The sequence below is a fragment of the Chenopodium quinoa genome, unplaced genomic scaffold, assembly GCF_001683475.1.
Source record: "Chenopodium quinoa cultivar QQ74 unplaced genomic scaffold, ASM168347v1, whole genome shotgun sequence".
Lineage (NCBI taxonomy): Eukaryota > Viridiplantae > Streptophyta > Magnoliopsida > Caryophyllales > Amaranthaceae > Chenopodium > Chenopodium quinoa.
This window is the reverse complement of record NW_018742393.1, coordinates 841,656-867,936: the sequence shown is the minus strand read 5'-3', so window position 1 is coordinate 867,936 and position 26,281 is coordinate 841,656. Positions and strand designations below refer to the sequence as shown.

General features: G+C 34.8%; 3 protein-coding genes across 6 annotated transcripts; 1 reads left to right on the top strand and 2 right to left on the bottom strand.

The window, feature by feature from the left end:
* Window positions 1-502: 502 nt before the first annotated feature.
* Window positions 503-5,521, bottom strand: LOC110702630 (nuclear transcription factor Y subunit A-4-like). 3 transcript variants are annotated; one of them, XM_021880380.1, is made up of 6 exons: window positions 5,246-5,521; window positions 4,295-4,623; window positions 3,702-3,805; window positions 3,453-3,521; window positions 2,534-2,698; window positions 503-643 (listed from the first exon to the last, which is right to left on the bottom strand). In XM_021880380.1, the coding sequence occupies exons 2-6, from the start codon at window positions 4,569-4,571 to the stop codon at window positions 524-526; spliced, it is 735 nt and encodes a 244-aa protein (XP_021736072.1). In that variant the 5' UTR covers window positions 4,572-4,623; window positions 5,246-5,521; the 3' UTR covers window positions 503-523. The 3 variants fall into 3 exon arrangements, with proteins under 3 accessions (XP_021736072.1, XP_021736080.1, XP_021736063.1); XM_021880388.1 differs by having other exon boundaries at window positions 3,702-3,802; XM_021880371.1 differs by having other exon boundaries at window positions 509-643; window positions 3,702-3,808; window positions 5,246-5,518.
* Window positions 5,522-8,684: 3,163 nt separating this feature from the next.
* Window positions 8,685-17,404, bottom strand: LOC110702622 (protein FRA10AC1-like). Its single transcript, XM_021880362.1, has 13 exons — window positions 15,977-17,404; window positions 15,814-15,881; window positions 14,196-14,277; window positions 12,420-12,503; window positions 12,255-12,294; window positions 12,142-12,187; window positions 11,249-11,307; window positions 10,557-10,624; window positions 10,061-10,144; window positions 9,805-9,906; window positions 9,605-9,706; window positions 9,449-9,516; window positions 8,685-9,082 (listed from the first exon to the last, which is right to left on the bottom strand). The coding sequence occupies exons 1-13, from the start codon at window positions 16,132-16,134 to the stop codon at window positions 9,003-9,005; spliced, it is 1,041 nt and encodes a 346-aa protein (XP_021736054.1). The 5' UTR covers window positions 16,135-17,404; the 3' UTR covers window positions 8,685-9,002.
* A 2,221-nt stretch (window positions 17,405-19,625) lies between these two features.
* LOC110702608 (cellulose synthase A catalytic subunit 3 [UDP-forming]-like) lies at window positions 19,626-25,840 on the top strand. Of its 2 annotated transcripts, none has more exons than XM_021880352.1 (13): window positions 19,626-20,075; window positions 20,195-20,387; window positions 20,615-20,833; window positions 20,919-21,111; window positions 21,316-21,582; window positions 21,688-22,033; window positions 22,120-22,257; window positions 22,571-22,696; window positions 22,790-23,002; window positions 23,137-23,401; window positions 23,684-23,886; window positions 24,371-24,721; window positions 24,944-25,840. In XM_021880352.1, the coding sequence occupies exons 1-13, from the start codon at window positions 20,055-20,057 to the stop codon at window positions 25,526-25,528; spliced, it is 3,120 nt and encodes a 1,039-aa protein (XP_021736044.1). In that variant the 5' UTR covers window positions 19,626-20,054; the 3' UTR covers window positions 25,529-25,840. The 2 variants fall into 2 exon arrangements, with proteins under 2 accessions (XP_021736044.1, XP_021736038.1); XM_021880346.1 differs by having other exon boundaries at window positions 19,629-20,075; window positions 20,609-20,833.
* The last annotated feature ends 441 nt before the right edge of the window (window positions 25,841-26,281 follow it).

The window sequence follows — 26,281 nt, the reverse complement described above, 5'->3', positions numbered from 1 at the left end:
TGACCAGTCGCGTGCCACCTGTGAGGGGCAAATGATTAGGGGATTTTTATCCACCAAGCGCCGTTTGACAAGTGGACCAACCAGGTTCCGCCACGCGTCCTCCACGGACCACTTAAGACACGCCACGTGTCCACCCATGCCAAATGGGACAACCGGCCATCAAGGCCCATTTCAGTCTAGAAGCCCGATCGGCCCTAGGTTTACCTTAAACCTAGAGAGTTGCACGCTTCCCAAGGCTATAAATACTCGATTAATCCTCATTAATCAAGGGACCGAATAATTAACGGAACGGAGGAGAAACATTACGGAACACACTAATAACCGGCTGATCTCGCTAGCAAAGCAGATTACCTACATTAAATACTCTCACCTAGAGAGACCTTATTACTTTAATTTCTGTATTAATTACTCCTTAATCAGGTACTAACTTGACCGTTGGAGGCGGAGCTCTCAGGAGTCTCCGTTATTTTGCAGGTACAGGCGTCCGGTTCCAGTCTCGGAATTGTAGCTCTCCCGCAGGACATCAGAAAACCCCAAAACAATTAGCATCATTGCCATCAAGCTTCTTTGTATTGAGAAAACGACCTCCAGCACCTCTAGCCCTTCGCAAAGCATGTACATGACGAGATTCATGAAGATATGGCTGTGGAAAAAGGCCCCAAAAATAAAGATCAAAATTAATCCATCAAAAACCAAGACAAAAGCTTGCATCAACTACGAAGCGGCATAAATATGAGTAAAAGTTAATTGCGCTAGTTGACAAAGGAGACGGTAAATACAACAATAAAGTCAGAAATTAAAAGACCTCGGAAAGAAAAATACCACAAAAAGAAGCACATCAAAACATTTGTGAATCTCATGGGAAAAAAGTACTTTTTGCTTATACGAGTAACCAAAACAAATTTTACATTTTTTTTTTCTGGTAAGTAATTATACAGCAAGAGCTCAACCCAAGCCATTTGTACAACCTAAAGTGAATGAGAGTGAACGGAAAACCTTCTAGGAAGGAGCCCCCACCCACACCCAAGCTACCCAACTAGCCAGCAGGCCTCATCGATGCCAAAGCAAGCAAAATATTCATCTCATTTACTATAGCAAAAAACCATTCTCTATCCTGACTACCTACTTTATTCCCTAACAAACAACTAATTCTATGCATAATAGTACATCAAATGCATATTTACCTATCTCCCTATCAAAGAACAAAGAACTGATTCTATGTCTAGCAATATGTATAACAATGGAAACCCAAGTAGCTGCAATGTCCATGTTATTTGATTGATCAAGGCAAACACATTACTATGTACGAGGGGTTTAAAGCATGCATATCATGCATTAAAATCTGAGAAAACAAGTAAACAACACTTCAACGCCATAAACGAAGTTGTGAAGTAAAATCATGTCTTGGTGAAACCATCTCTAACATAAAGCCTCCAAATGGTATTTGTCATATAATTTTGGGTTCGGTATGATCTGTGGTATGGATCCTTTAGACCCCAGGATGCTTTTAGGAGACGTGGAAAAGTTCATCGGCTTATGGAGAGGCCTCAGAGATACAATAACCTTTGTTAAGGCAAAGAGTCTAAGATCTGGTGTCAAATACGGGTGCTAAGTGTCTGAAAGATTCTGCTTGAATTTTGGGAAGAATCCCTTCCAATTTCCGCAGAGAATCTTCCTAATTGTGGAAAGGTTCTCACCATATTTGCTTGAATCACCCCAAACCCATTTTTCTATAGATGATGAATCATCCCCAGAACTTAAGTACACAAAATCAGCTCCGAAGAAAACTACTCTGTTCATCATTAATGAAGCAGTATGCAGAGGAGATATAAACCGACTTTAAAGCCTGAGTTCAACTCTAGTGAAGGTAATTAAAAGCTGATTCAATAAAAATTTAATGGAGGGACTATGATCAAGATACAATTCCTGTATATTTTAATGTCCAAATCCTCAATACCATCAATAACTTTTCTTTGTAATCAAGCAGCATCCTTTAATTGAGTTGGGGTGCGACATCCAATAACAATGAAAACACACTACACTGCATGCAAAGGACGGTGAATATATAGGTTTAGTGATGACATATGATCAAACAAATATGGATTCAGAAGAGCAAATGATGATAAAAACCTTCAGATTAAGAAACTGGAAACTATGTAATTCCCACAATCACTAAGAAATTCCAATTATCAATTATTGTGAGTCATGGCTCATAGCCACATGAGAAGAAGACAACATTGACAAGAATGACAACTATTTCAGACAACAGAAATTACCAAACTGCAATACCATATTATGAAGGACGATTCAGTAAAAGGAATTATGCAGAAGAGCAAAATCATGTGAAAATATAATCAATTAGTTGACCAAAAGAAGATGACAGACTAGATAGCACAGGTCAAGTCTCCTGACACTGAGCCTGTTCTAAGCCTTCCGCACACGAAAACAAAAATGAGTGAAAGAAGCAAAAGCCAAATGCAGCAGTAAAACATAAGTACATTGATTGTAAATATATATGTGAAAGCACACATACCTTCCTAGCTTTGATAACTTTCTTTTCCAACTCAGCTTTAGCACGGGACTGTCTGCGCCTTAGAATTCCATGATATTGCTTTGCGTTAACATAAACAGGTTCTTCCTCCATTGCAAGGGGCAGAGGCATCATACTCTGGTGCAATCCATACAGTTGAGGAATCACCTAAGATAACACAAGTGGAAAAGAGAATATTTACTGAGGTATTTCCGCACATTGAGTGATGGTACACACCATAAAAAGGGGGCAGCCTGGTTTACCTATCATTCAATAATCCATATAACCTTTTCAAAGAGGAAAATTAACAAATTATACATATATTCTACATAAATTATCCTTCATGTTAACCTCATCAAAAGTAGATAAGAGGTCACAAGCCAAACATCTACACTTCTATACCTAGTATTTAAAAACCCAACCCATGGCACCACATGTCACCTCCTTTGACCTTTTCCTTTTTATGCTTTTTAATATTTTAGTGTAATCTCCATTCCAATATATGTCTAATTTTCTTATGATTTAGAGTGCTTCATATTCACCCTATTATCTGAAGTTAACTAACTTATTTGAACTATTTTTTGACAAAACTTATTTGAACTTATATTTCGTGAAATAAGTGGAAATAAGGTGAAGGAACAAAACCTTAATATCTTTTACAAAGTATTTGATATAAAAAATTAAAAAATAACTCCGTAATAACAACATTTTTCCCAGTTATACTTTTAAAAGTTTGCGTGCCGCACAAGCCAAAAGACTAGTTAAAAACTTAAAATTCACAAAGAAAATCATATTCTCAGCTCAAGTCCTAATGCCAAAATATAAACAACCATAATTCAACATAAGACAACTCAAAATCTAAAAACAGACCCAAGAGGCAAGGTCACAGTTGTCGATGGGCATAAAACACTTCCAAACATACCTGTTGTACTTGAGCGTAAGACATAGCTCCACCATAAGTTGGATCCTGGAATGGGTATGATGTCATAGCCTGCCAAAGTTAAAGGGTACAAACATGAATAAGATATTTGTGACCCAAAATCTTCAATTAACACCAACATTATCATACCGTCATAATCATCTAGTTATCAGGGGAGAACCATAGTGAACTCCTACACAGGTTCACAAGTCAATCTTTAAAGGAACTCAGGGGTCAGGGTGAGATTCTTACAATTGAATGGCCAACAAGTTCAATTTGAGAATTCGACTGATCTCCAAGATTTTGTGGCATTGAAGATGGCACTTGTTTGGTCTCTTGTGTGTTATCCCTCTCTGCTTCTTAAATCAAAAAAATAAAAGTGTAAGTCCCTCCCATAAGACAAAGCAAAAGGAAATCTTAAGCATAAAAGAAATATTTCTCCCATCTACATTGAAAAATACACATCAAATTTATTCCACCACACCCGCTCCCAATGACAGGATGCAAAAGTAAAGGAGCCCTCAATAGCAGTCCCGACCCCCCACCCCTCTGCTTTCAGCCCCTTCTTAATACAGAAAACAAAGGAAATTTCGAGTTATATGCAAATTTCCAAGCATTATTTATCTCAGGTTTTAGGCTGCTTCAAATGGTAATATTGTTACTTCAGAAGTTCAGAATACTGTACAACTGCAGTCATTAAATTCAATAAAACCTTATTCACATCCATCTTCCTGTCAATATGTAAAGATGGCAACAAACATCATAAGATCACAAAAATATACTCTTAGAACAAGATAAAACAGACAACTAACTGTCACAGCACACGTAGAAAAATAGATGCATACCCGATTGAGGGGCCAATGAAGTGTGGATCTCTCTATAAACACTAGCCCCAGTGTCCTGCATCCCATTGATGTGCAATGAAAAAGGGCCAACCAAGGAAGAACCATTTACTGGCTCCCCACTAGACGATCGAGTGGAAGAGTCATTCGAAGCTGAAGTAGGAGAGACACCATTGTTATTCAGACCGGGCCACCATGGCTGTCCAAACAACATGTTTGGAGATTTGTCTCCTCCATCGACTTGGAACCGATCTTCCACATTTCCAGCATTAGAGGGCATTATACCTCCCCAAATTAGGTTACCCAATAGTTCTAAACTCAAGATCTATAAACTTTATGATCAGGAAACACAAAAGCAATTCAGAAAATGATGTCCTTCAAAAGTCAAGATATAATCCTAAATTAATTTCAACAATAATAGTTTTCTAAAAAGTGTAGCAGAAAAGAAAGTTGGGAATTCAATAGTACAACCTTAACATGTTACATATCAAATGGATAACCTAAACAAGTCAATAATTTATAGTAGCTCCTTCCTGTAATTAAATCCCTAAAAATGAAAAATCAGCAAAATTCAAATTACAACAGAAGCAATCAGAGAAAGCATAATCAAATCTAGTTAATTAATTATCAGATGATTAATCACAATAGGGCGTCAAACAAATTCCCAAAACTATTACCTACCAACTACACCATGTTATTCTGAAGAACAACAAAAATTGAAAAAAAATTTTATAAAGAGTAGAACTTGTTCCATGAATTAATTGAATAAGAATTTACATAACCCATAAATAAAATTCAGAAAACAATCCTAAAAGGTGAGCAGAAAAATGGAATAATCAAGTGATTATAATAATAGAAGTTGGGATCAAAACCCAGAAAAAAGGGGGAAAAGTAAAAGAAAAACAGTAGTTAGTAAACAAGTCAAGAGTAAGAAAAGAGAGAGAAAGAGCTTACAGGAAGTGGAGGGACTGATGAAAGCAGAAGTTGGATAATTCCCAGAAAACAGAGAAAGAAAGAAAGGAAGAAGAAGAAGATAAAAAAGGAAGTGAAGAATTAAGAGTGATGTGTTGGGTAACTTTGCATCCTTAAGAGAGACAGCACCACCAACATCGGAGAAACTATCAACTTGCTTATTGTTTTCAGAAATTCAGATTCACACACAGATATAGCTCTTCTGCCAGATATTAACCCCTTTTTCTTTTTTCTTTTTTCTTTTTTCTTTTTTTGTTTTTTTTTTTTTGTTTTTATTCACTCTATTATTGATCAAAATAAATAAATAATAAGTAAATAAAAGAGGAATTAATAATTGGGGGTTTTTTATTTGGCATACACGCAAGAGTTGTTCTATGCCCTTGCTGTCCTTTTCAACCAATTTTCTATCTTCTTCTTGCATTTGATTTTTATTTTTAAGTGCTTAGTCATCCACTCATTCGTATTACTTACGTACTATTTTTAAGTGTTTTGTCATCTTTTAATGATAAGGACGGTCTTATCAGATCTCAACCTTCACAATATTTTTGATTTAATATTTACGAATCAAACACTTGAATATAAATAAGAGGGTAAAAAGAATCACTAACCCCCTATATACCCTCATTTGGCATGATTTAAATCTCAAAACTATATATAGGATCTAAGGTTAAACAGTATGACGGTAAAGAGCCTTACAAAGTAATTGTTGGTTTCTCATCCGTATTACTTATGTACTGTACCATTTATTAGCTTGATACTAATATGCAGAGTAATTACACATTTAGTACAACGTACTTTTAATTAGCTTCTTATTTTTATCTTTATTCAAAGTCACTTTTACTGATTATAATTTAAATAAAATACAACGATGAAAGATGTAAAAGCTATTCCAATACATTATATGTATACTCCATAAATGTCGTACTATCATTAGTTCTTTTGGTTGTAATTTTCTTGTTTTTCATTGTTTTCGTGAGGAGAATAAAGTAGCTGATAAACTAGCTAACTTAAGAGTAGTCCAGGAGGAGAGCCCCCTTTATTTCGAGGATCCTCCGATCGAAATAAAGGAGCTTCTCAGGGAGGACATCTTAGGGGTTACTACTCTTCGTTTTATTTCTTAATTGCTTTGCAATTCTGGGCTTTGCCCCCTTCTGCATCAAAAAAAAAAAAAAAAAAAAATGTAGACACATACAAATAACAAAATTAAAGTAAATTTATTATCTTATATATACACACACCCTTTTAATTATTTTAAACAGTGTTTCGAAGAGCGAGATTGATTTCTTCCAAATTATCATAATTTTGAACTCTAACTAGATTTTTTTTTTTATTATTAAATTTTAAGTTCTATGTACTAAAACCGTTAGATTTAAATAATATACTTGTATGTAACTCTTTTAAATCAAACTCAAAAGGGCATTTTAAATCAAACTTGTATATCAAACGGCATTTTAAATCAAAAGGAGTTATCTTAAAAATAAAAAAAATAAAAAAAAAACTCAAAAGGGGTAGAAGTGTACATACAAATATACAATTATACGAACTACAAGGACCTAAGTAGATTACGAGAATAAAATTAATGAGGAGGAAAATGACAATGGCAATTGGCACCCAAAATCCCGAAGTCCCAACCCTGAGATTGAGATAAATAATTGTGATTTGTGAATATTTACAATGTACAAGGAACCTACCCCTATTGAATTTTCTTAAAAGTAGTGCTATCAAAATTGCTCTCATGATTTAGACTTTAGATCATTTGTAAACCTTTTCAACTTATTCTAGTATTAATGTAATAAACTATTTTTAAAATTACCTTTTCAAGTATATAGTAATGCATGTATATAGGTGGTATTGTGTACATATACACTAAATTAAAAAATAATAACTATTTTATCAAGTCGGAACTCTAAACATCTCAACTTATCTCGAATTGACGTATTAAACACTTTGAGAGTAACAAACTGACAATCAATATACATGCAGATTATATTACAGTTGTATGAAGAAGTGCCAAGAGTGACAACTAGTATATGCATGATACAAGTATAATACAATTAGGGTATAATAAGAATTATTAGGGAGTAAGTTTGTAGTACCTAAATAGAAAGATTTAAGAGTGTTGTAAAAGGGAGGAAGTACAAACAAAGTGTACAATACTACAATCATTGTAAATTATTCCCACGGCACCACGTGTCATAGGAAAACATGATGATTTAAGGTGGGCTAGCACATACAACAACCACGTGTTGATGAATTCAACGGCACAGCTGTCGTCTCAGTAGAACAAATTCAAGCCCAAGTTAAGGTAAGGTAGTAGTAGAGATAGACGGCGTAATGTCTCAAACATAGGTAGCATTTCTACCAATAACTAAAAATACTTCTTCAATACGAAGTACTAAGTATGTATTTATCACGCGCTTACTAGCACGTGCTAAGTGGATAGACACGTGGTGGCTACTTAGGTACTACTCACAGCTCATACCAGAATTCACAAAACTACGAAACTACCTTTCTCCATTATGTTTTGTACTTTCCTTTCCTCTATTATTTGCATTAACATTGTCTACTTTAAAATTTTAACCCCTTTTATTAGCAACACTCTTATCTCTAAATTGAATTGCATTATTGTAATGTTAACATGAATGACAATTCCATACAAATTTATAACCTTACCATCATTGTCAACTACCCTCCTTTCATAATTATCACAACACTAGATATTGCACAAAGTTTTAGAAAAATCACAGAGGGGCCAAATAAGGAATTTTATAATATAAAGTATAGTTAGTTGCAATATATTTTATTGTTTATAGGAAAGATAAAAAAAAAAATTAAAAAAAAAAAACCAAAAACGTGTAAATGAGGTTAGTAGGAGAGATAAATAATAAATTTGTAGAAGTTTTAATAATTACAAAATAAAGGAAGTATAAATCACCTACCATACAAATCATCAAGTCTGGATTCGAGAGATAACCCCTAATAAGAAGTTAAACCCGTGACCTCAAAACTATCATAGATATTTAGGTAATTTCAATCATCTACCCATCACATATGGAAATTTTAATCATAAACCATTATTGTTTTAGTTTAGAAATTAGTTTTTGGAGACGATGATGTTATGTAAGAAGTTAGTAGTACACATAAAATGATTTTAGTATTAAGTGCATAAAAGAAATGAGCATAGTGGTGGAAAAGATTAAAATTAGGCCACAAGAAAATGTTTGCTTATCTATAAATCCATCGACAAATAATGGCAAGGCCAAAGGTTAATTGATGATGGTGACAATCGTATGTCATGTCAACACCACCACTCACAAATTAAAGTCACAACTACTTTTATTAATGTTAACCTAATGACTAATTATATCATGGGACCGTGCACATTAGCAAGATGACGTCTGATGACGCCGATACCACACAATAACCATTATTCATTCATAAGCATTCCTTAATTGCACTTAAGCACTCATTCATAAGCATTCCTTAATTGCACTTAAGTAAGCATCGGTTTACGCCTAAAAGGGAATAGCTACATAAAACATAATTAGCCCTCAATGTACTGCATCTAATCTCCGAGACAATTGGATTTCAATCATGATGTGCAGACACACAACCACCATGGTACATGGTTGTACAATAGAAATTGTCCACGCCTTATGATACAAATCAGAACATAATACAGTACACCTTATAATATTTACATTTTACAATAGTAAATTTCAAAGACACAGCAGGTACATCACGGGAACATTCCCTCCATAAACTCATCAAAGTTTTCATCTTCTTCATGATTTGCCCCCAAAACTAAGGCCTTTTTTCCTGTAAGTTTAAAAGGAACTTGAACAGTGAATTTCAAGCAACCAAATGAAATGTAAATGACAAGCTCAAGAGCAAGATGAATCACAGCATTTCTGCATGGACAGCATATTTCTTAGGCCTGGCTATACTGTTGGTTTGACTTCAGTTTGACACGGTTTCCTAATTATATGTGTTGCCTCATACTGCTAAGTATTGAGCCTGCCTAATGTGGTTGCAAAGCAAGAGATGATTTGTGCAGCTTGATGGCAAGTTGGAAACCATTTATCATTTGAGTGTAGTGTATGACAAGATAACTATGAAGCCGGACGCAAATAACTGGAAATCATGAGATAGCAATCAATGATAATAAATCAACAAGTTTTGAACCTTTTCTTTTTCCATCTTTGCTCCTCTCAACCTCTTCGTCAGTAGAGTCACCACTGATAGATCTTTCCCTATAATCAAATGATATATATGCACATGAGAGACAGAAGAAATTGTTGCTTCGAAATTGCATATGATTGCAAATAGAACTTTTTATACCTTTGTCTCTTGAAGTTTTCTTTATCTCTAGATTTTGACTTTGTTCTGCTTTGGTCTATGTCATCTTCCTCATCCACCTCTTCATCACTTCTAGGTGCTTTCCTAACAAAGACCAAGTGATACATGCCCATGAGGCCATGATAGATGGAAGAAATTGCGCTACCGAAATTACATATGAAAGCATATAGAGCTTTAACTACCTTCGTCTCTTGGCGCTTTCTTTATCTCTAGGTTCTGACTTTGTTCTGCTTTGGTCAATGTTATCTTCCTCATCCACCTCTTCATCACTGCTAGGTGCTTTCCTAACAGAATCCAAGTAATTGCATCAGTTAACCTCATAAATTAATAATAGCTGCATATGTCTGTATGTATGAAATACTAAATTCAAAACAGCCTCTGTAGCCATGTAGGTTTAAGAAAAACAGGCAAAACTGATAACTGTTTCTTCTATAATACCTGTTTCTTTTACTATCTTCTCTCTGTTGTCTTTCTAATTGCTCCCTTTCTCTATTTCTTCTATAGTGGAGCTTTTCTGCACACCTAAATGGAGTAAATCAGTAGTAAATAAACTAAGGTATATTTAGTGCATATAGTTACATGGAGTAGAATGAAGACAGGCTTGAAAAAAAATTACAATGACGAAACAAAAAGTGTCACAAATCATCCAGTACAACCCCCTTACATAACTACATGGCTATTATTGCATGGTAGACCACAGCCAAAAAATTTCATTGCATTAATAGAAAAATTTCTTGAAAAATAGGGACCCAACTTGTTTTATAGGAGACCAATAAGAAAGCATGCCTTGATGAAGATGACTGGTTATGTCATTATTCCAAGGACATAAGATGCATACAATTGAAATGCTAAGATTGACATGCTCAACCAAGCATTTAAGTACATTGCCATAATTGCAGCTCAAGCAAAACGAGTCTTCATACAAGGAACTAACCTCTCACATGTTACCAGTTTGACAAGAGCTTGCTTGCTTTCTCCTGCCTCAAAATAAGAAAAATTCACCTGAAAGACAAGAAGCAAAAAAAAAATGAGGTCTGCACAAGAGAGTTTACATTGAAGAAAAAAATTAACAAAATGATACCCTGGCCTAAGCATTCTCCTTCCAAAATAGTAGGAATAAAGCCATATTAAAGAATTCATTAAGTTGGAGAAAAAAAAATTAAAAAAAAAATAAAATAAAATAATAGATCTGCAATTGGGAAAAGGTGGATTACATTAAGTTTGTTGCCCCCACAAAAGAATCATATCACCTGATTGAACCAAAGTCTAACCTAGTTGTACATTATACATTTAGACCATAATAAAAGACACAAACTTGTATATGAGATTTAAGCTCTCACATGCACTACATATAATAATTACAATTTGAATTCATTCACAATTGTTATAGCCCATCTTTAGAACAATTTCATCAATTCCCCAAACGCGCATGATGCAATCTAGAAGCATAGTGTAACACATGTTCTGATTTATTTACAGGAAACATGGGAAATCTGTGATTTTTCTTAACGAAAAAACCCACTCATCATAATTTGTGATGCTTTAACTATAAGTTAAGGTCATAGAAAAACAGGCATTTGATGATGAACAAATTAACCAATAAGCATTGACAAATTAAGTACTTACCTCAAAGCTAGCTAACCCATTTCTTTCATCACAATGCTTGTTTCCACATATGAACTGCCCTGACAAACAAGAAAACTGGTTACTTTCAGAAACTTCAGTTCAGTGACTAATTCCTTATAGTCACTTCTTCAGGAGTTATGAAAAGTCAAAGAAGCATAAACATCAAAGTTCACCATCTCACTGGTATGGCCTACAAAATTGTTGTCACTTCATAGGAAAATTTAAAATCCCATCTGACACTTAATACATAGAGATGGAATTATCTATTGATATATTAATGAGAACAATTTCCAATCTGTGCCAAGGCACTCAGATACACAATAAAGAATTTTTGAAAGAAACAGAATAAAACCTATATTTGATAAGTAGTCTACTTCCTAAAGAAGTTATAGCCATAACAAAAATATACGCACGCATCCAATAATATGACGTTAGACAAATAAACAATCCGATAGATGGAAAGGAGATTTCTAGATCTTATACCATCCCAGCTGTGAGCCATTGAGGTGATTGAACAATAATATATATATACCTTATAAAATTGCCTATTTTATGCCTATTAAGCTCATTGTATTTAAACCATTGTTTTTTAACAAATAAACTTGGGCAATACTATACCAGAGATCCTTTACAGCTAAAGGTACCAAAAGAGACTGTAAACTCTTTGATCGTCTCAGATTAGTTCATTTCGTTTGTGGTTTCCCTAGCCGCCCAGGAAGCACAAAATTCCTCATCAAACCAGCAGTATGAAAAATAGTTAAGAGTATATCACAAAATCCACCAGATGTATAAAGCATACCAGTGGTGTAAGCTAGAATAACCCAAGTAAGTAATTAATTAACTCTGTACCTTACAAAGGACAAAAATGCCAGCAAGCATTGTCATAAACTAACCTTTTCCAGATATGACTTCCTTTTCTGTTCTCCACCTCAAGCCAATCTGTAAAAGAGAGTATTCGTAATCAGAAAAATCATTGAAACTGGTCTCAAGTATATAAACCATGTACCTTGCCACTCTTATATTTTGACATATCAGCTATGCAATATCTACAATGAGTCAAGGCTTTCAACAAGAAACAACCATCTATGCATTTACATTACAAGCTAAATGTCAACAAAAGATGATTCAATATGATATAGGAATCATGGAAACTCTTCATAGACAAGGATACTCTTTAAAAAGCTTATCATAGTAACGCTTGACCAGCCTTTGCTCCCAAGCTGTGTCCATGTCATCTTCTTCAGCGCGTATAAACCTTAACAAGAAAGAAAATAAGGCAGCTACGTCACTACTGATCATAAACAATTCCAGAAGATAGATTTTATACTCAAAGGCCAAAACTTAATAAGAGAAGAATAATGCAGAAAGAAATTCAGCAATATGATCACAACATATTGATTGTGACATTATGTTATTGAATATGGCCAAAGGTAAGTGACACAGAATGCAACCTTAAAAAAACACTAGCACAAAAGATTAAGGCCACTTTGATATAGAAAATAATGTAAAACAGCATAAATTAACGAGTGTCTCAAATAGTCAAGAGAGCATGTTTATAATGTTCACTGTTTTACGAAAAGCTACATCTATGGCAAAAGCAAACGGCACTGCAGCAAGAGTTAACCATGTGTAACTTTAGCATATAGCGTACAGCTGAAGCTACACAATATTTTCCTCAAAGAAGACCACATTTTGATGTCAATACATATCCCTGTCAAAGAGAAACCACATCATATGACAGTATGACACACTTCAATTTTCCAGTATCCTATGATTTCTTATCCCTGTAATCAAGTCAATATACATTTTTATTTTCTTCAATAAATAGATTGAAATATGTCTCCTGTAATAACTTGAAGAATAAACAGCAGAATGTTATTTCTGATTTCATCAACACCCATCCCGCACCCACCCTTCCCCTCCTCAAAATAATTAAACAAAGAAACAAAAAATAATCTAAATTTCAACTTCATGCCAATAACCACTGACACCTGCAGTCATGCACTGGCAAGAGGAAGAACATTCTCATCCTTTTTGGATATTCATGGATTCACCCCATAAGAGTTGACCCTAAGTCAGTGGGGTCATAGATAGAACCCATTCTGGCACAGTCTTAATTTCCAAAATTCATGCTAAATATTCCTAATTCCAAAGTTCAGTTGAAGTCATTTGATTTAAGGTCTCAACTTCAATACAACTTTTTCGCGCACGTGCGCGTGTGTGTGTGTGGTGGTGGTGGTGGTGGTGATGGAGAGGGGCTTTCAAATAAAATAGCAGAATTAAATGTGAGAACTAGAGGATAATGACACTAGCGTGAGCATACAGTAGGATTTACATGTTTCCAAACCCTTTTCCTGACACAACAAGAGAAACAGGAAGCCCTGTAAAACCTATAAAAGGTTAATCACACATACACACAAAGACACCTAGTTTTATTATTTAAAAAGAAATGTTGTCTAGTCTCTTTTACTGTGTTCTAATTTAGTTTCTACAATCTAAAAAACAAGACTTTTACATTTGGCTAAAAATGGTGAGTTGGATACCACTATAGCATTGAATCAATAATCAATAGCTTGAAGCACAAAAAAAGGCTACAAGGCAAACAAGTGTTGTGGCACGTAGAAAAAGACCAAAAACAAAACAAAAAAAAAAAAAAAAAAAAAAAAAAAAAAAAAAAAAACTAAGCCAATTATTAGAATTATGCAAGGCCACATAGGTAAAAAAATATATATATTATAGCAAATATTTCAAAGCTGATAAAGAGAAGCAATTAACATTTTTATTGCAAAAAGTATATCACAAGGAACCAAACTAAACTAAATTCCAGAGCACCAATGATAAAAGAGATTCTGCATCATTAATTAAATATCAAATAGGACCATTAAGATGAAAGACACTGAACTACCAACCTACAGAAAGACAAGAAGAATTGAGAAGCATTACATACCGATATCCCTCTCTCAGGGCATCTTTATCAGTTTTAATAGGTATCTTCTGCTCTGCAGGTCTATCTTTCCCATAATACTTGACTGCACAAGAGGAAATAAGTCTTTTACTATGCTAAAAAACACATATAAACAAAACAGGAGAGGAACACCTTTATGTGGACTATGATCACTATAACTCACATTGTGGAAAATAAAGACAATGCAGATAACTCATATACATCATCAATGTAGAAAACAATAGCCATAATTCACATCTAGAGTCTTATTGTTGTCTTTTAAAAAAGCCATTACTACATGACATATTGACAGGTATTGTACTATATATGCAAGTTACACCTGCGTAGAAGGACATCTGTCAAGCATACATGACATAAGATGTATGGGCTTGCTCACTTGCTGAATTGTTCCTTTTGTTTTAAGCTATTCAGCCAAAACAAAGAGGCTATCCAATTAATAAAGAACATAAAACTCAGGCCATTCAGTATGAAAAAATACTGCAAAGCATCCAACAGACCAACAGTGTAAAAATCATATTTCGGGATAAAAATGCAATACCATTCTCCTCTTTAGGACTAGCATTGACCCCCAATTCCCTTGTGTTCAAATACCAATAATATCCCAGGGGTGGAAGAAGGTAGATTCAATCTTTAAATACACAATAGGATTACAGTTTTCCATTTGCCACCTTGGGAGCTTCTATAGACAATGAAAAGGAAAGTTCTAATACAATAGTCTAGATTAAGTAAACAGCCTGTTTCATAAATGGTCATAAATTTTTGGTTTGGCAGTGAGTTTGTAGCTATATACCTATACTAAAGTGGAGTTTTTTGGAGGGAATTTTCCCTCCTAAAACTCTACTTTATTTTTATTTTATTAATTTATTTTTGCGTAATCATTTATATGTCTAGGAACTTCATTATTTATTTATTATTATGATCGACTGTTGAATTACATTTCTCAAGACTCTTCTATATTTCAATCAACATTATCTAGTATAATACGCAATTAACTACAGCTCAAAAATAAATTTTGGGGGGAATGTCACCTAGGTAAGCAAGGGTTGTTCGGATGACTGTAGCCCCCAACCTCCTTAGTGGAGAGGACTGTTCACCATCCAATTAGTTTAGGGCACCATAATTTGGCAAGTAAAAATGCTCCTTTAAGTGCACATGTCATGGTGCCCAACTTCTACAGAAGAACAATACTGTACTATTATTTTCTAAACCATTAATTAGAGATTCCAATTGATATTGCAACATAAAAACAATTTTTTCTTCAAAAGTTTTCAAGCTAGGATTAACTTAATTGTAGTTTCTTGAGTCGATTAATTCCAATCCCAATACCTAAAACCTAATTCAATCCGAAAATGGTAGAAAAAATATCGATTGATTCCAATCCCGAATACCTAAAACCTAAGTTAATCCAACAATAATAAAATCGCAGAAATACATTGATTGAATCCAATCCCAAATACATAAACCTAAGTTAACCCAAAAACAAAATAATCGCAGAAATACATCGATTGAATCCAATCCCAAGTACATAAAACCTAAGTTAATTCGAAAACACAATAATGTCAGAAAAAATATTAAAAAATATTGAGTATAAGAAAAATACCATAGTCGTTTAAGAATTTCTTGTGTTTATCGTAGGCGTTGAGGCCTCTGATATGAGCTTGATAATGTCTGAACACAAACATCCATCCAAATGTAGCGATGAAAATTAATAAAAAAAAAAAATTGAATGATTGAAAAAGATAAGGGGGATGTAAAGTACTTACTGTTTTCTTTCTTCTCTGTCGAAAATCGCAGATTTTAAAGAGCTGAAGGAAGCCATTAATGGAGGTGACACAATACTGAAGAAGATGGGTTTCTGAATCTGTACTCCAAAAAATAAAAATGGAGAAAGATAAATGTGTCTATCTATTGGGCCTAACATGGCCGGTTATTTTAACATTTTTGTAATGTGAGTTCGGTCATCAATTCGGGTGCATGTGTCCGGTTCGGTGACGTGGGTCGGATCGGGTTTGTTTATTATAAATTTGCGTTTTTCCTAAATTATTATATCTATACGAGTCGAAACTTGAATTTGATTATTTTTGGGTTGAGTTGGTCGGGTTAGTTTTTTACAATTCTAGTTAGTCTAATGTGGTTGAACATTGACCTCTTTAAATGAAAGTATTTGAAAATGTGAAATCTTGTCAAAAAAAATTCGGTGAAAATTTTCAAAATATTAACTTTTTACTCGTATATGTTTAGTTTTTTTACTCATGAATAAGTAAAGATATTAATAATTGAAATAATGCATTGACAAATGTAAAAATAGAAGTGTTCTATCTAGAAAAAATGATATCTTTCGAAACTAGCAAAGTTTATTGTCTTCTATTTAATTAAACACAAACTATTGGGTGCGGCAATCTGCACCCAATAGTTCGTGCGGCGGAGAAGGCAGCGACAGCGACAGCGGCAACGTTAGCCACAGTGACAGCCTTCCAACACCTAAAAAATCTAACACATGGAACCACAATCCAGATCTACATCCCCAAAATACCCAAATAATACTAACAAAAAACGAAATTCCCAAAATCAAAACAAATCACAAATTAAAACAAATAAATCCCCAAAAAACGAAAGATAAGGGTTTCGATTCGCATAGGCTTGAACGGCAGCGACTTGGTGGTTGGTGATTTGCGGTGGGTGGGTGGGTGTGTTCAGTGGTTGGTGGGTACGGTGGGTTCAATGGGGTCGCGTGGGGTTTGGGGCTGATTTGAGAAAGAAAGAGTGGAAGGTTCGGTGGTTGGTGGGTGCGGTGGGGTGGGGTGGCTTGGGATTTGTGCCTGATTTGAGAAGTTGGAGAAGAAAGTAGATGAGCAAATGAAATGAACCTGGTTCATTTGAAAGAAGAGAAAGAAAGAGAGGAAGATGGGGAAAGAGAAGAGAAAGAAGGAAATGAAAGTATACATGTATGTTGTTAATCATGTTAGCCAACAAAAGACACATATCAGCCATTAAAATGAACATATCAGCCAATTGATGTCTGATTTCAGTCAATATTAAAGATATACCAGGCATAAATAAAAATGTATCAGCCAACAATAGATACATATCAGTCAACAAGAGGAATATATTAGCCAATAAAAAGTTCTTATCAGGCAACAGAAGAAACATATTAGCCAACAAATGAAGCATATCAGCTAACAAAAGGATAAAATCAGCAAACAAAAGCAACAGATAAGCAAACAAATTAAACGTATCAGCCAACAAAATGAACATGTAAGCCAACAATTAAAATATACATATTAGACAACAAAATAAAGATATCAGCCAACTAAAAAAACATATCAGTCAAATGATATCTGATAGCAGCCAACAAAAGGAACATATTAAAAAAAAAAAATTAAAAAAAAAAAAAAACATATCAGCCAACACAAAAACCTATCAACCAACAAATGAAACATACCAGCCAACAAGTGAAATATATCAGCCAAGCTTGCTACACGCAAATTTTCGTACGACAATCCGCATGCAATATCTTCTCTTAATTAAATCCTTAATAAATACGAATGTTTGTACATATTACTTCATAATTAAGCGTGTGGCATACAAGTAACGTTTATAATCTTCAACTCTTATAACTAGTTTGATCACACAAGTTTAATAACCAATACTCTATCTAGGGGCGGAGCTACATTGGTACACACTAATGCACGTGCATCACCAGACTAAGAAAAAAAATGAAGTTCAATTTTATTTTATTTTTTTTAAAAAAAATCAATCAAATAGGACCGGTTATTATAAATGACCGGTCTCTTAGATGCTACTCCTCCATTTTAAAATATTTGCTCAATTTTTACTTTTTGCACTATTCAATTGTCCAACTTTGACAAATATTTACGATTTATACATAAGAAAAAAATATGGTCTTGTGGGTACCTGTTGGAATTGTCTCAATGAATAGATTATTAATTTTCAATTGTTAGAATTTATACTTATTGTAATTAAAGATATTATTGGTCAAAGATTAGCATCGGCATACATGCCCAGGAGATATGGAGCAAATATTAAAAAACAGAGGGAGTAGCAGTATTGTAGTATTTACTCCCGCTGCTTTCTTTTTTATTCTTGTTGCTTTCTTTTTATTAAAATCTAAGGTCATTTTTTTGCTACTATTAAGAGTAATGGGTCAAAGAGACCGGTTATATTAAACAACCGGTCTGTAAGGTCATTTTACTTTTATTTTATTTTTGCTACTATTGAGAGTAATGGGTGGGTGCTATTTGTTTGTTACATGTTATTTGTAGTATTTTCGACTAGCAAGATAGATTTTTTTAAGTACTATTTGGTTGCAGTGTGGATTTTTGTGTCCTATTTTTGGATTGAAATCAATTATGAACTAGACCCGATTTTGTTTTTTTAATACTTTTCAGATGTGATTAATGGTGACCCACCATCTCGGAAATCCTAGATCAGTCACTGACTCTATTATACTATCTAATTGGAGTATGCGTAGGTAGTTTCTCTTAAAAAGTTTTAGTTGAGTAGAGTTAACGTCATAGTGAGAGGAAATTTTGGCAGATCTAAAGTAATGTAAATTTAATTGGATGGCGTCAAATACTTATGACACAAGGCAAAGTCAAAGAAATAAACTTAAAAAGAAAATTGGGACAATATTAGAGGGATGGTAATTGATAAGTGATCATATTCAGTGTAGTTTAATTGTTTATCAAGTGACAAAGTTATTTTGAGGTAGTGGTTTTACCCTGATACTTCAATAAAATAAAGTCCTGTTTTCTTCACATGATTTGTCTTGGAGCTGAAATTATTATTGCAAAACTTTTAATATTCAAATATGATGAAGAAAACATAGCTTAATTAAACTAACAATTTCGATTCGATTTATTTACAAAATTGTCAAATAGTGTAATTTATTTTCACCTTTACCAGTGAATCGGTGATAAACTTGAATTTTTTCAGTACTTTGTAAGACCGTAACGGAGGAAGGAGAATAAAAAAACGTACAAAACCCAAATGTTACAGTATACTACTATACTGTGTATAAAAATGTGAAAAAAAATACACAAAAAGGTCAAAAACACTCTGAAGGCGACAGAGGATAGGATTAAGAAACACAAGAAAAGTTGTGTGAACATTCGTAAAATCGTAATAGTCAACACTTGTCAAGTTTTGATTTAAGGTTGTTAGAGATAACATGAAGCCAAAGCCCAAAAAAGCCGAAAAATATGGTCACATGAAGAATGTCTTTTATTTATTTATTTATTATTATAGTTATAAAAAACATACAATTATAGAATCAAGGTACTCGTAATTAATTAAAGTTAATGATAATGAACACTTGTTAAGCAGCACTTGAGTCAAGTTTGTTGTATAAAATGATGAGCAGAGATTGTCGGTAATAAGGCTAATTACACCATTAACACTTTGAAAAATGACAAATCAAAGTCGTTTTCGTAACATTAAAGCCAGATTATCAAACGAATAACTCTCTTACAACTCAACTAAGTTAATAATCTTACTTTATTTGTTCATATAAATTCATCTTCAACTTTCATTACACTGACAACTGTATGTGTTGGAACAAAACCCTACTACTAATTCCAATATTTTAAAATTAAAATTCATCGATAATCTCTTCTTCAATTCAAAGATCATGAAATAAAACTGCCCTTAAACCCCAACTTTGGTTCATTTCCATAAAGACCTAACTGTTAATTAAAGGTTTGATTTTTATTTTGATTTTGTCCAAGAATCAATCTTTTTTCATCATTTTATCTAGGGTAAAATTTATGTTACTTGTACAATTGAGTTAATCTGGTTCGATCATAGCAGAAGTTTTCGCAAATGAAGATGGCAGAAAACGAGGTTAGTACATTTCTTGTTATAATTTTATTTGTTTAATTAATTAGCATAATTTTTTTGAAATTATAGGGGATTTTTTAACATAAAAATAAAAATGATGAGTTATGAATATATTTGGACAGGAAAAGGGAAAGTGGGTGACTGAAAAATCATGCGAAATATGCGGACAAAATGTAGGAAAAGCAGTGAATGGGGAAGCATTTGTAGCGTGTGATGAATGTGGATTTCTAGTTTGCAGGCCTTGTTATGAGTATGGAAGGAAGCAACCTTATCAGTCTTGTCCTCAATGCAAAACTAGATACAGGCGTCACAAAGGTTAAATTTTTATTAACTTTTTCGGGTTTTTGATTGACTGCGTATTTAATTACTTTTTACTGCATGGGCATTTTATTAAATTAAATCAAGTTCTGCTAAAGTTGTAACGCTGAATTAGTATAGTTTATTGTAGTTATTTTAATCTATTATGTTATGGGACTGTTAAGTTGAGTGTGGGATGAAGTTGTTATAATGGGATGTGTTTATTTTATGGATAATAGTATTAGGAAGTCCTGCTGTTCATGGAGATGTTGAGGAGGATGCTGATTCTGATTTTAATCAGAATGATAAACTTAATACTGCACACCGCTCGCTCGGCTATGAGTTGGGGAAGACTGCTGCTCCTAGCTATGCCATTGCCAGGCGTGAGGTGTCTGGAGAGTTATCTACTGGATCGCCTGATCGTTACTCTGTTGGCTCTGCCGGAGTTTATGGAGGAAACAAATGTATGTTGTGTAATCACATCACTTTCAATATTGTATCCTTGTACCCTGGATATTTGTCTGTTTCCTTATTACTGTACTTTTGCAGCTCATACCGGAACAGCTGATACTTCCAGAGAATTCGGCATGCCTCCCTTGGGTAATATAGCCTGGAAAGAGAGAGTTGATGGATGGAAGATGAAGCAGGATAAGAATGTTGTGCCAGCTAATAGTACTCGTCCTCCATCTGAAAGAGGTGCTGATACTGATGCTGCCACTGATATATTAGATGAGTCTTTACTGTAAGTTCATATCTCTACTTCTTAATTTAGGCTGTATCTGTCATATATCCTTGTACATTTGCTAAACTTCAGATTTATGATTAAGCTTTTCTGAATCATTATTTGTCACTTAGATTTGCATTTTCTGTTCCCTTGAAAGCTACATTACTCAGAATTCAGAAATAAGCTACTTTGATGTCTTGATTCTTCCTCGGTTTTATGCAGGAATGATGAAGCTAGGCAGCCGCTGTCAAGGAAGGTCCCCATCCCGTCATCTAAAATTAATCCTTACAGGATGGTCATTGTTCTCCGCCTTGTGATTCTTGGAATTTTCTTTCACTATCGTATTACTAATCCTGTTCCCGGTGCCTATGCTCTTTGGCTCGTATCAGTTATATGTGAGATATGGTTTGCTATATCCTGGATATTGGATCAGTTTCCTAAATGGCTTCCTGTAAACCGTGAAACCTATCTCGACAGGCTTTCTCTAAGGCAAGGCCTTTTCCTTATTAGGATTCCATCTGTTATATATTCATGTTTGATCTTAAACCATCTATATTTTGTACGTCACTAAAAGTGGTTTGATGTTGATAATAGATATGACCGTGAAGGGGAGCCTTCTCAGTTAGCTGCAGTCGATATATTTGTTAGTACTGTCGATCCCTTGAAAGAGCCTCCTCTTGTGACGGCCAACACAGTTTTGTCCATTCTGGCTGTTGATTACCCAGTTGACAAAGTTGCATGTTATGTGTCTGATGATGGAGCAGCCATGTTAACATTTGAAGCTTTGTCAGAGACATCAGAGTTTGCAAAGATGTGGGTTCCTTTCTGCAAGAAGTATGACATTGAGCCGAGGGCTCCTGAATGGTATTTTGCTCAAAAGATTGACTATCTGAAAGATAAAGTTCAGACATCATTTGTCAAAGATCGCAGGGCTATGAAGGTAAGATTGTTTTATAATGGCCGCGCTTTTGCTTTGCGATATACGGAGTTGAGTATACATTGTCACTTATAATTCTTTTGTTGCAGAGGGAATATGAGGAATTTAAAGTCCGCATCAATGCTCTGGTCGTCAAGGCACAGAAAGTCCCGGAAGAAGGATGGGTGATGCAAGATGGCACTCCTTGGCCAGGAAACAATATTAGGGATCATCCTGGCATGATTCAGGTAACCTACTTTTTAGTTTCACTCTTCCTTAACTGAATAAGAACCTTCCATCTTCCCCCACACCTAGCAAATGAAGATAGAATTTTGGCCCCTGGGGCATACTTGACCAATCTGGAGTCTTTTTTTTTTTTTTTTTTTTTTTTTTTTTTTTGGTATACTGGTTCCTTTGGCTGGTTTACATCATAGCATGTCTAGACTCTTGGCTTTATAGTGTGCCAAGATTATTTATCTAGTGTTTAATATTGTTTCTGGATTCATGTTGGTTCTGATCTTTTTTATGCATCTTAATCCCATTCTTTAACTTGAATTGCAGATTTTCTTGGGTCAAAGTGGAGGGCTGGATACTGATGGCAATGAGCTGCCGCGTTTGGTCTATGTTTCTCGTGAGAAGCGTCCAGGATTCCAACATCACAAGAAGGCTGGTGCTATGAATGCACTTGTAAGTATAAAACTCAAACTTCTGTGATCTGTGACTTAATTGTAACGATGTTTGCTTGTCTCTATACTAAAGCATGAAATGATACCTTGACAGGTTCGAGTCTCTGCAGTTCTTACCAATGGGCCATTCTTGTTGAATCTTGACTGTGACCACTACATAAACAACAGCAAGGCCTTGAGAGAAGCTATGTGTTTTATGATGGATCCAAACCTTGGAAAATATGTTTGTTATGTGCAGTTTCCGCAGAGGTTTGATGGTATTGATAGGAATGATAGATATGCCAACCGCAACACTGTTTTCTTTGACGTAAGTCTCACATTTGTCTTAGGTTTGTTGCTATAGAGGTTTTCATTGTTGTCCTTAGTAGGAATAGTACCACCCTCTGAAGGTTTCAGCAATGGTAGTACTACGAAATTACCAATGCTGCTTCTGGATTTCAGATTAATTTGAGAGGATTGGATGGCATTCAAGGTCCAGTTTATGTGGGTACTGGTTGTGTATTTAATAGAACTGCATTATATGGTTATGAGCCCCCTCACAAGCCCAAGAACAAGAAAAAGGGATTATTGTCATTACTCTGTGGTGGATCACGGAAGAAAAGCTCAAAAGCAAGTAAGAAGGGCTCTGACAAAAAGAAATCTAGCAAGCATATTGATCCTACTGTGCCAGTTTTCAATTTGGAGGATATTGAAGAAGGCATTGAAGGTATATTAAATATCATTTGTTGTTATCTTTAGCTGACAAAACTCTAGGTGTTTAGCTTGTGATTTTGTTGAAGCAACATTGGTAAACAATACACTGTTTGCAGTAGTTGACATTAGACAAATAATGTTTCTCTTTGCAAGTAGCCATGATCCTTAAAATATCACCATCTTTAATTCCATTCTTTATAGAGGAATTTTCCCTTTCTTTGTTAAGGGGTGGTGGGTCTCTTACCCTTACAACTCATGTGAGGTTATAGTTGGTCCTTACAAACTTCTGAAACAGGTTCTGGATTCGACGATGAAAAAGCTATGCTCATGTCTCAGGCTAGTCTGGAGAATAGGTTTGGTATGTCTACTGTCTTTGTAGCTACCACACTAATGGAAAATGGCGGAATACCACCAGACACGGACTCTGATACACTCCTAAAGGAGGCCATTCATGTCATTAGCTGTGGTTATGAAGACAAAACAGATTGGGGAAGTGAGGTGCGTGAGCTTTTCACCATTTACTCCAATTTTTATCGTGCTCAACATTTTGACCTCGTTGATATGTAACTGTTTACTAAGTTGGATTTTGCATGTGTATTGAGGCAGCCTTACATTGTGTAAATTGAAAATAGTGGCAGCAGAGTTGTTGCTATCATGAGTGTCATCTCATTACCATATAATGACTGACTGACCTCTCACTTTTTTTATTTTGGGGAATAATAATAATTTCTTGTTCAAATTTTTTCTTATACGAGCTACTTCTTGAGCTAATTGATCAATGCCACAGTACTTGTTTTGGTTTCGTCGTCCTTGATTTGCAATTGGTGAATTGATGCCTGTAGTCTAATTTATTTGCTTTCGTGTTATAATGTCTATGGTTGTGCCTCAAAGATAGGAGCAAAATAAACCAGTAAGGTTTATAGCCTTGGTTTGATATTTTTTGCCTGGACTCTGGATCATTAACTTTTGTCTTGGCCTGCAGATTGGATGGATTTATGGTTCAGTGACGGAAGATATTCTGACGGGCTTTAAGATGCATGCTCGTGGTTGGCGATCAATTTACTGTATGCCAAAGCGCCCAGCCTTCAAAGGTTCTGCACCTATTAACCTTTCTGACCGGTTAAACCAAGTGCTTCGGTGGGCTCTTGGCTCTATAGAAATTCTTTTCAGTCGGCACTGTCCTATTTGGTATGGGTATGGTGGAAGGCTCAAATGGCTTGAACGCTTTGCTTATGTGAACACCACTATTTATCCCATCACTTCCATTCCTCTTGTTTTATACTGTACTATTCCCGCTGTCTGTCTGCTGACAAGCAAGTTCATTATCCCGCAGGTATTTTCTTCATCCCTTAAACGTTAGCCACATAATATATAAGTTGCTATCTAAGCTCTTTATCATCTCACTGTCAAGCATGTAACATGTTCTTGATTTGGGATCAAACTATTGACTCGAGTTTATTTTGTTAGATAATGCTAACATCTGCACAATGTATAAATGCATGCTCCTGCACTTAACTTGTGATATTCTGAGTATTGAATGTGGTTTGATTGGCAGATCACAAATCTGGCAAGTATCTGGTTTATATCCCTCTTCTTATCCATCTTTTCAACGGGTATATTGGAGATGAGGTGGAGTGGTGTAGGCATAGACGAATGGTGGAGAAACGAGCAGTTTTGGGTGATCGGTGGTGTTTCTGCTCATCTGTTTGCAGTGTGTCAAGGTCTGCTAAAAGTTCTAGCAGGCATCGACACCAATTTCACAGTGACCTCCAAGGCCTCAGATGAAGACGGTGATTATACAGAGCTATACATGTTCAAGTGGACAACCCTGCTTATCCCTCCCACAACCCTTTTGATCATAAACTTGGTGGGAGTGGTGGCAGGCATCTCAAACGCAATTGACAGCGGGTTTCAGTCATGGGGTCCGTTGTTTGGGAAGCTGTTCTTTGCACTGTGGGTGATTCTACATCTTTATCCTTTCCTTAAGGGTCTAATGGGACGTCAAAACCGAACCCCAACTATAGTGGTGGTGTGGTCAGTCCTCCTAGCATCCATATTCTCTCTGTTATGGGTTCGAGTGAATCCGTTCATAACGAAGGTGACGGGGCCTGATCTGGAGGTCTGTGGCAACTATTGTTAACTGAAGAGATAGAGATTTATATGAGATGATGGAAGATTGTGGAATTAGTCAAGAATAGAGTAGTGATGTCCATATTAATGATTAGATGATATTATAATTGGTTAGGTAGCTAGCTATTTACTGAAGCAAGTTAAGTCAGCACTCCTGATGTGCTGCAATTCTGCTGAAGATATGAGCATGGAAGGCAAGCAATAGTATTACATTGTTTGTGACTTGCTGCTTGCTAGTGTGTATTCTCTAATCTGTATTACTATTATTATTATTATTGGATTCATATACTACTTGGTATTATTATCAGTATATTAAATATTATTGGATTGGACAAGATCTCTGCAACATATACATACATGAATTTTTTTATTTTTTTATTTTTTTTAATTTTAAATTTGTGTTGAAATTGAAGAAAAAAGTAGTGGAATATAACTTTCCAAAAAAAAAATAGTGGAATAGAAAGAGCACACATAGGCTCGAAATAAAAAAATAAAATAAATAGGATCTTATTATCGAGCGCTCAATATATTACCTAAAATAGTATAGTATTAAGTTTGAAATACACGCTAAAATCATGCGTTTATTTTACTTTTATTTTCATTTTTACCTTGCTTATCTAACGTTCGGGATATTCGTTAGTTTTTGCCAAATAAAAATATCTTGTATAGAATCATGACGAAAAAGACAACCCAAAGTCCAATGGATAAGTTAAAATAATAATTGGGTCGATCCATACAGATACGGCCCCCCAAGACCCATACC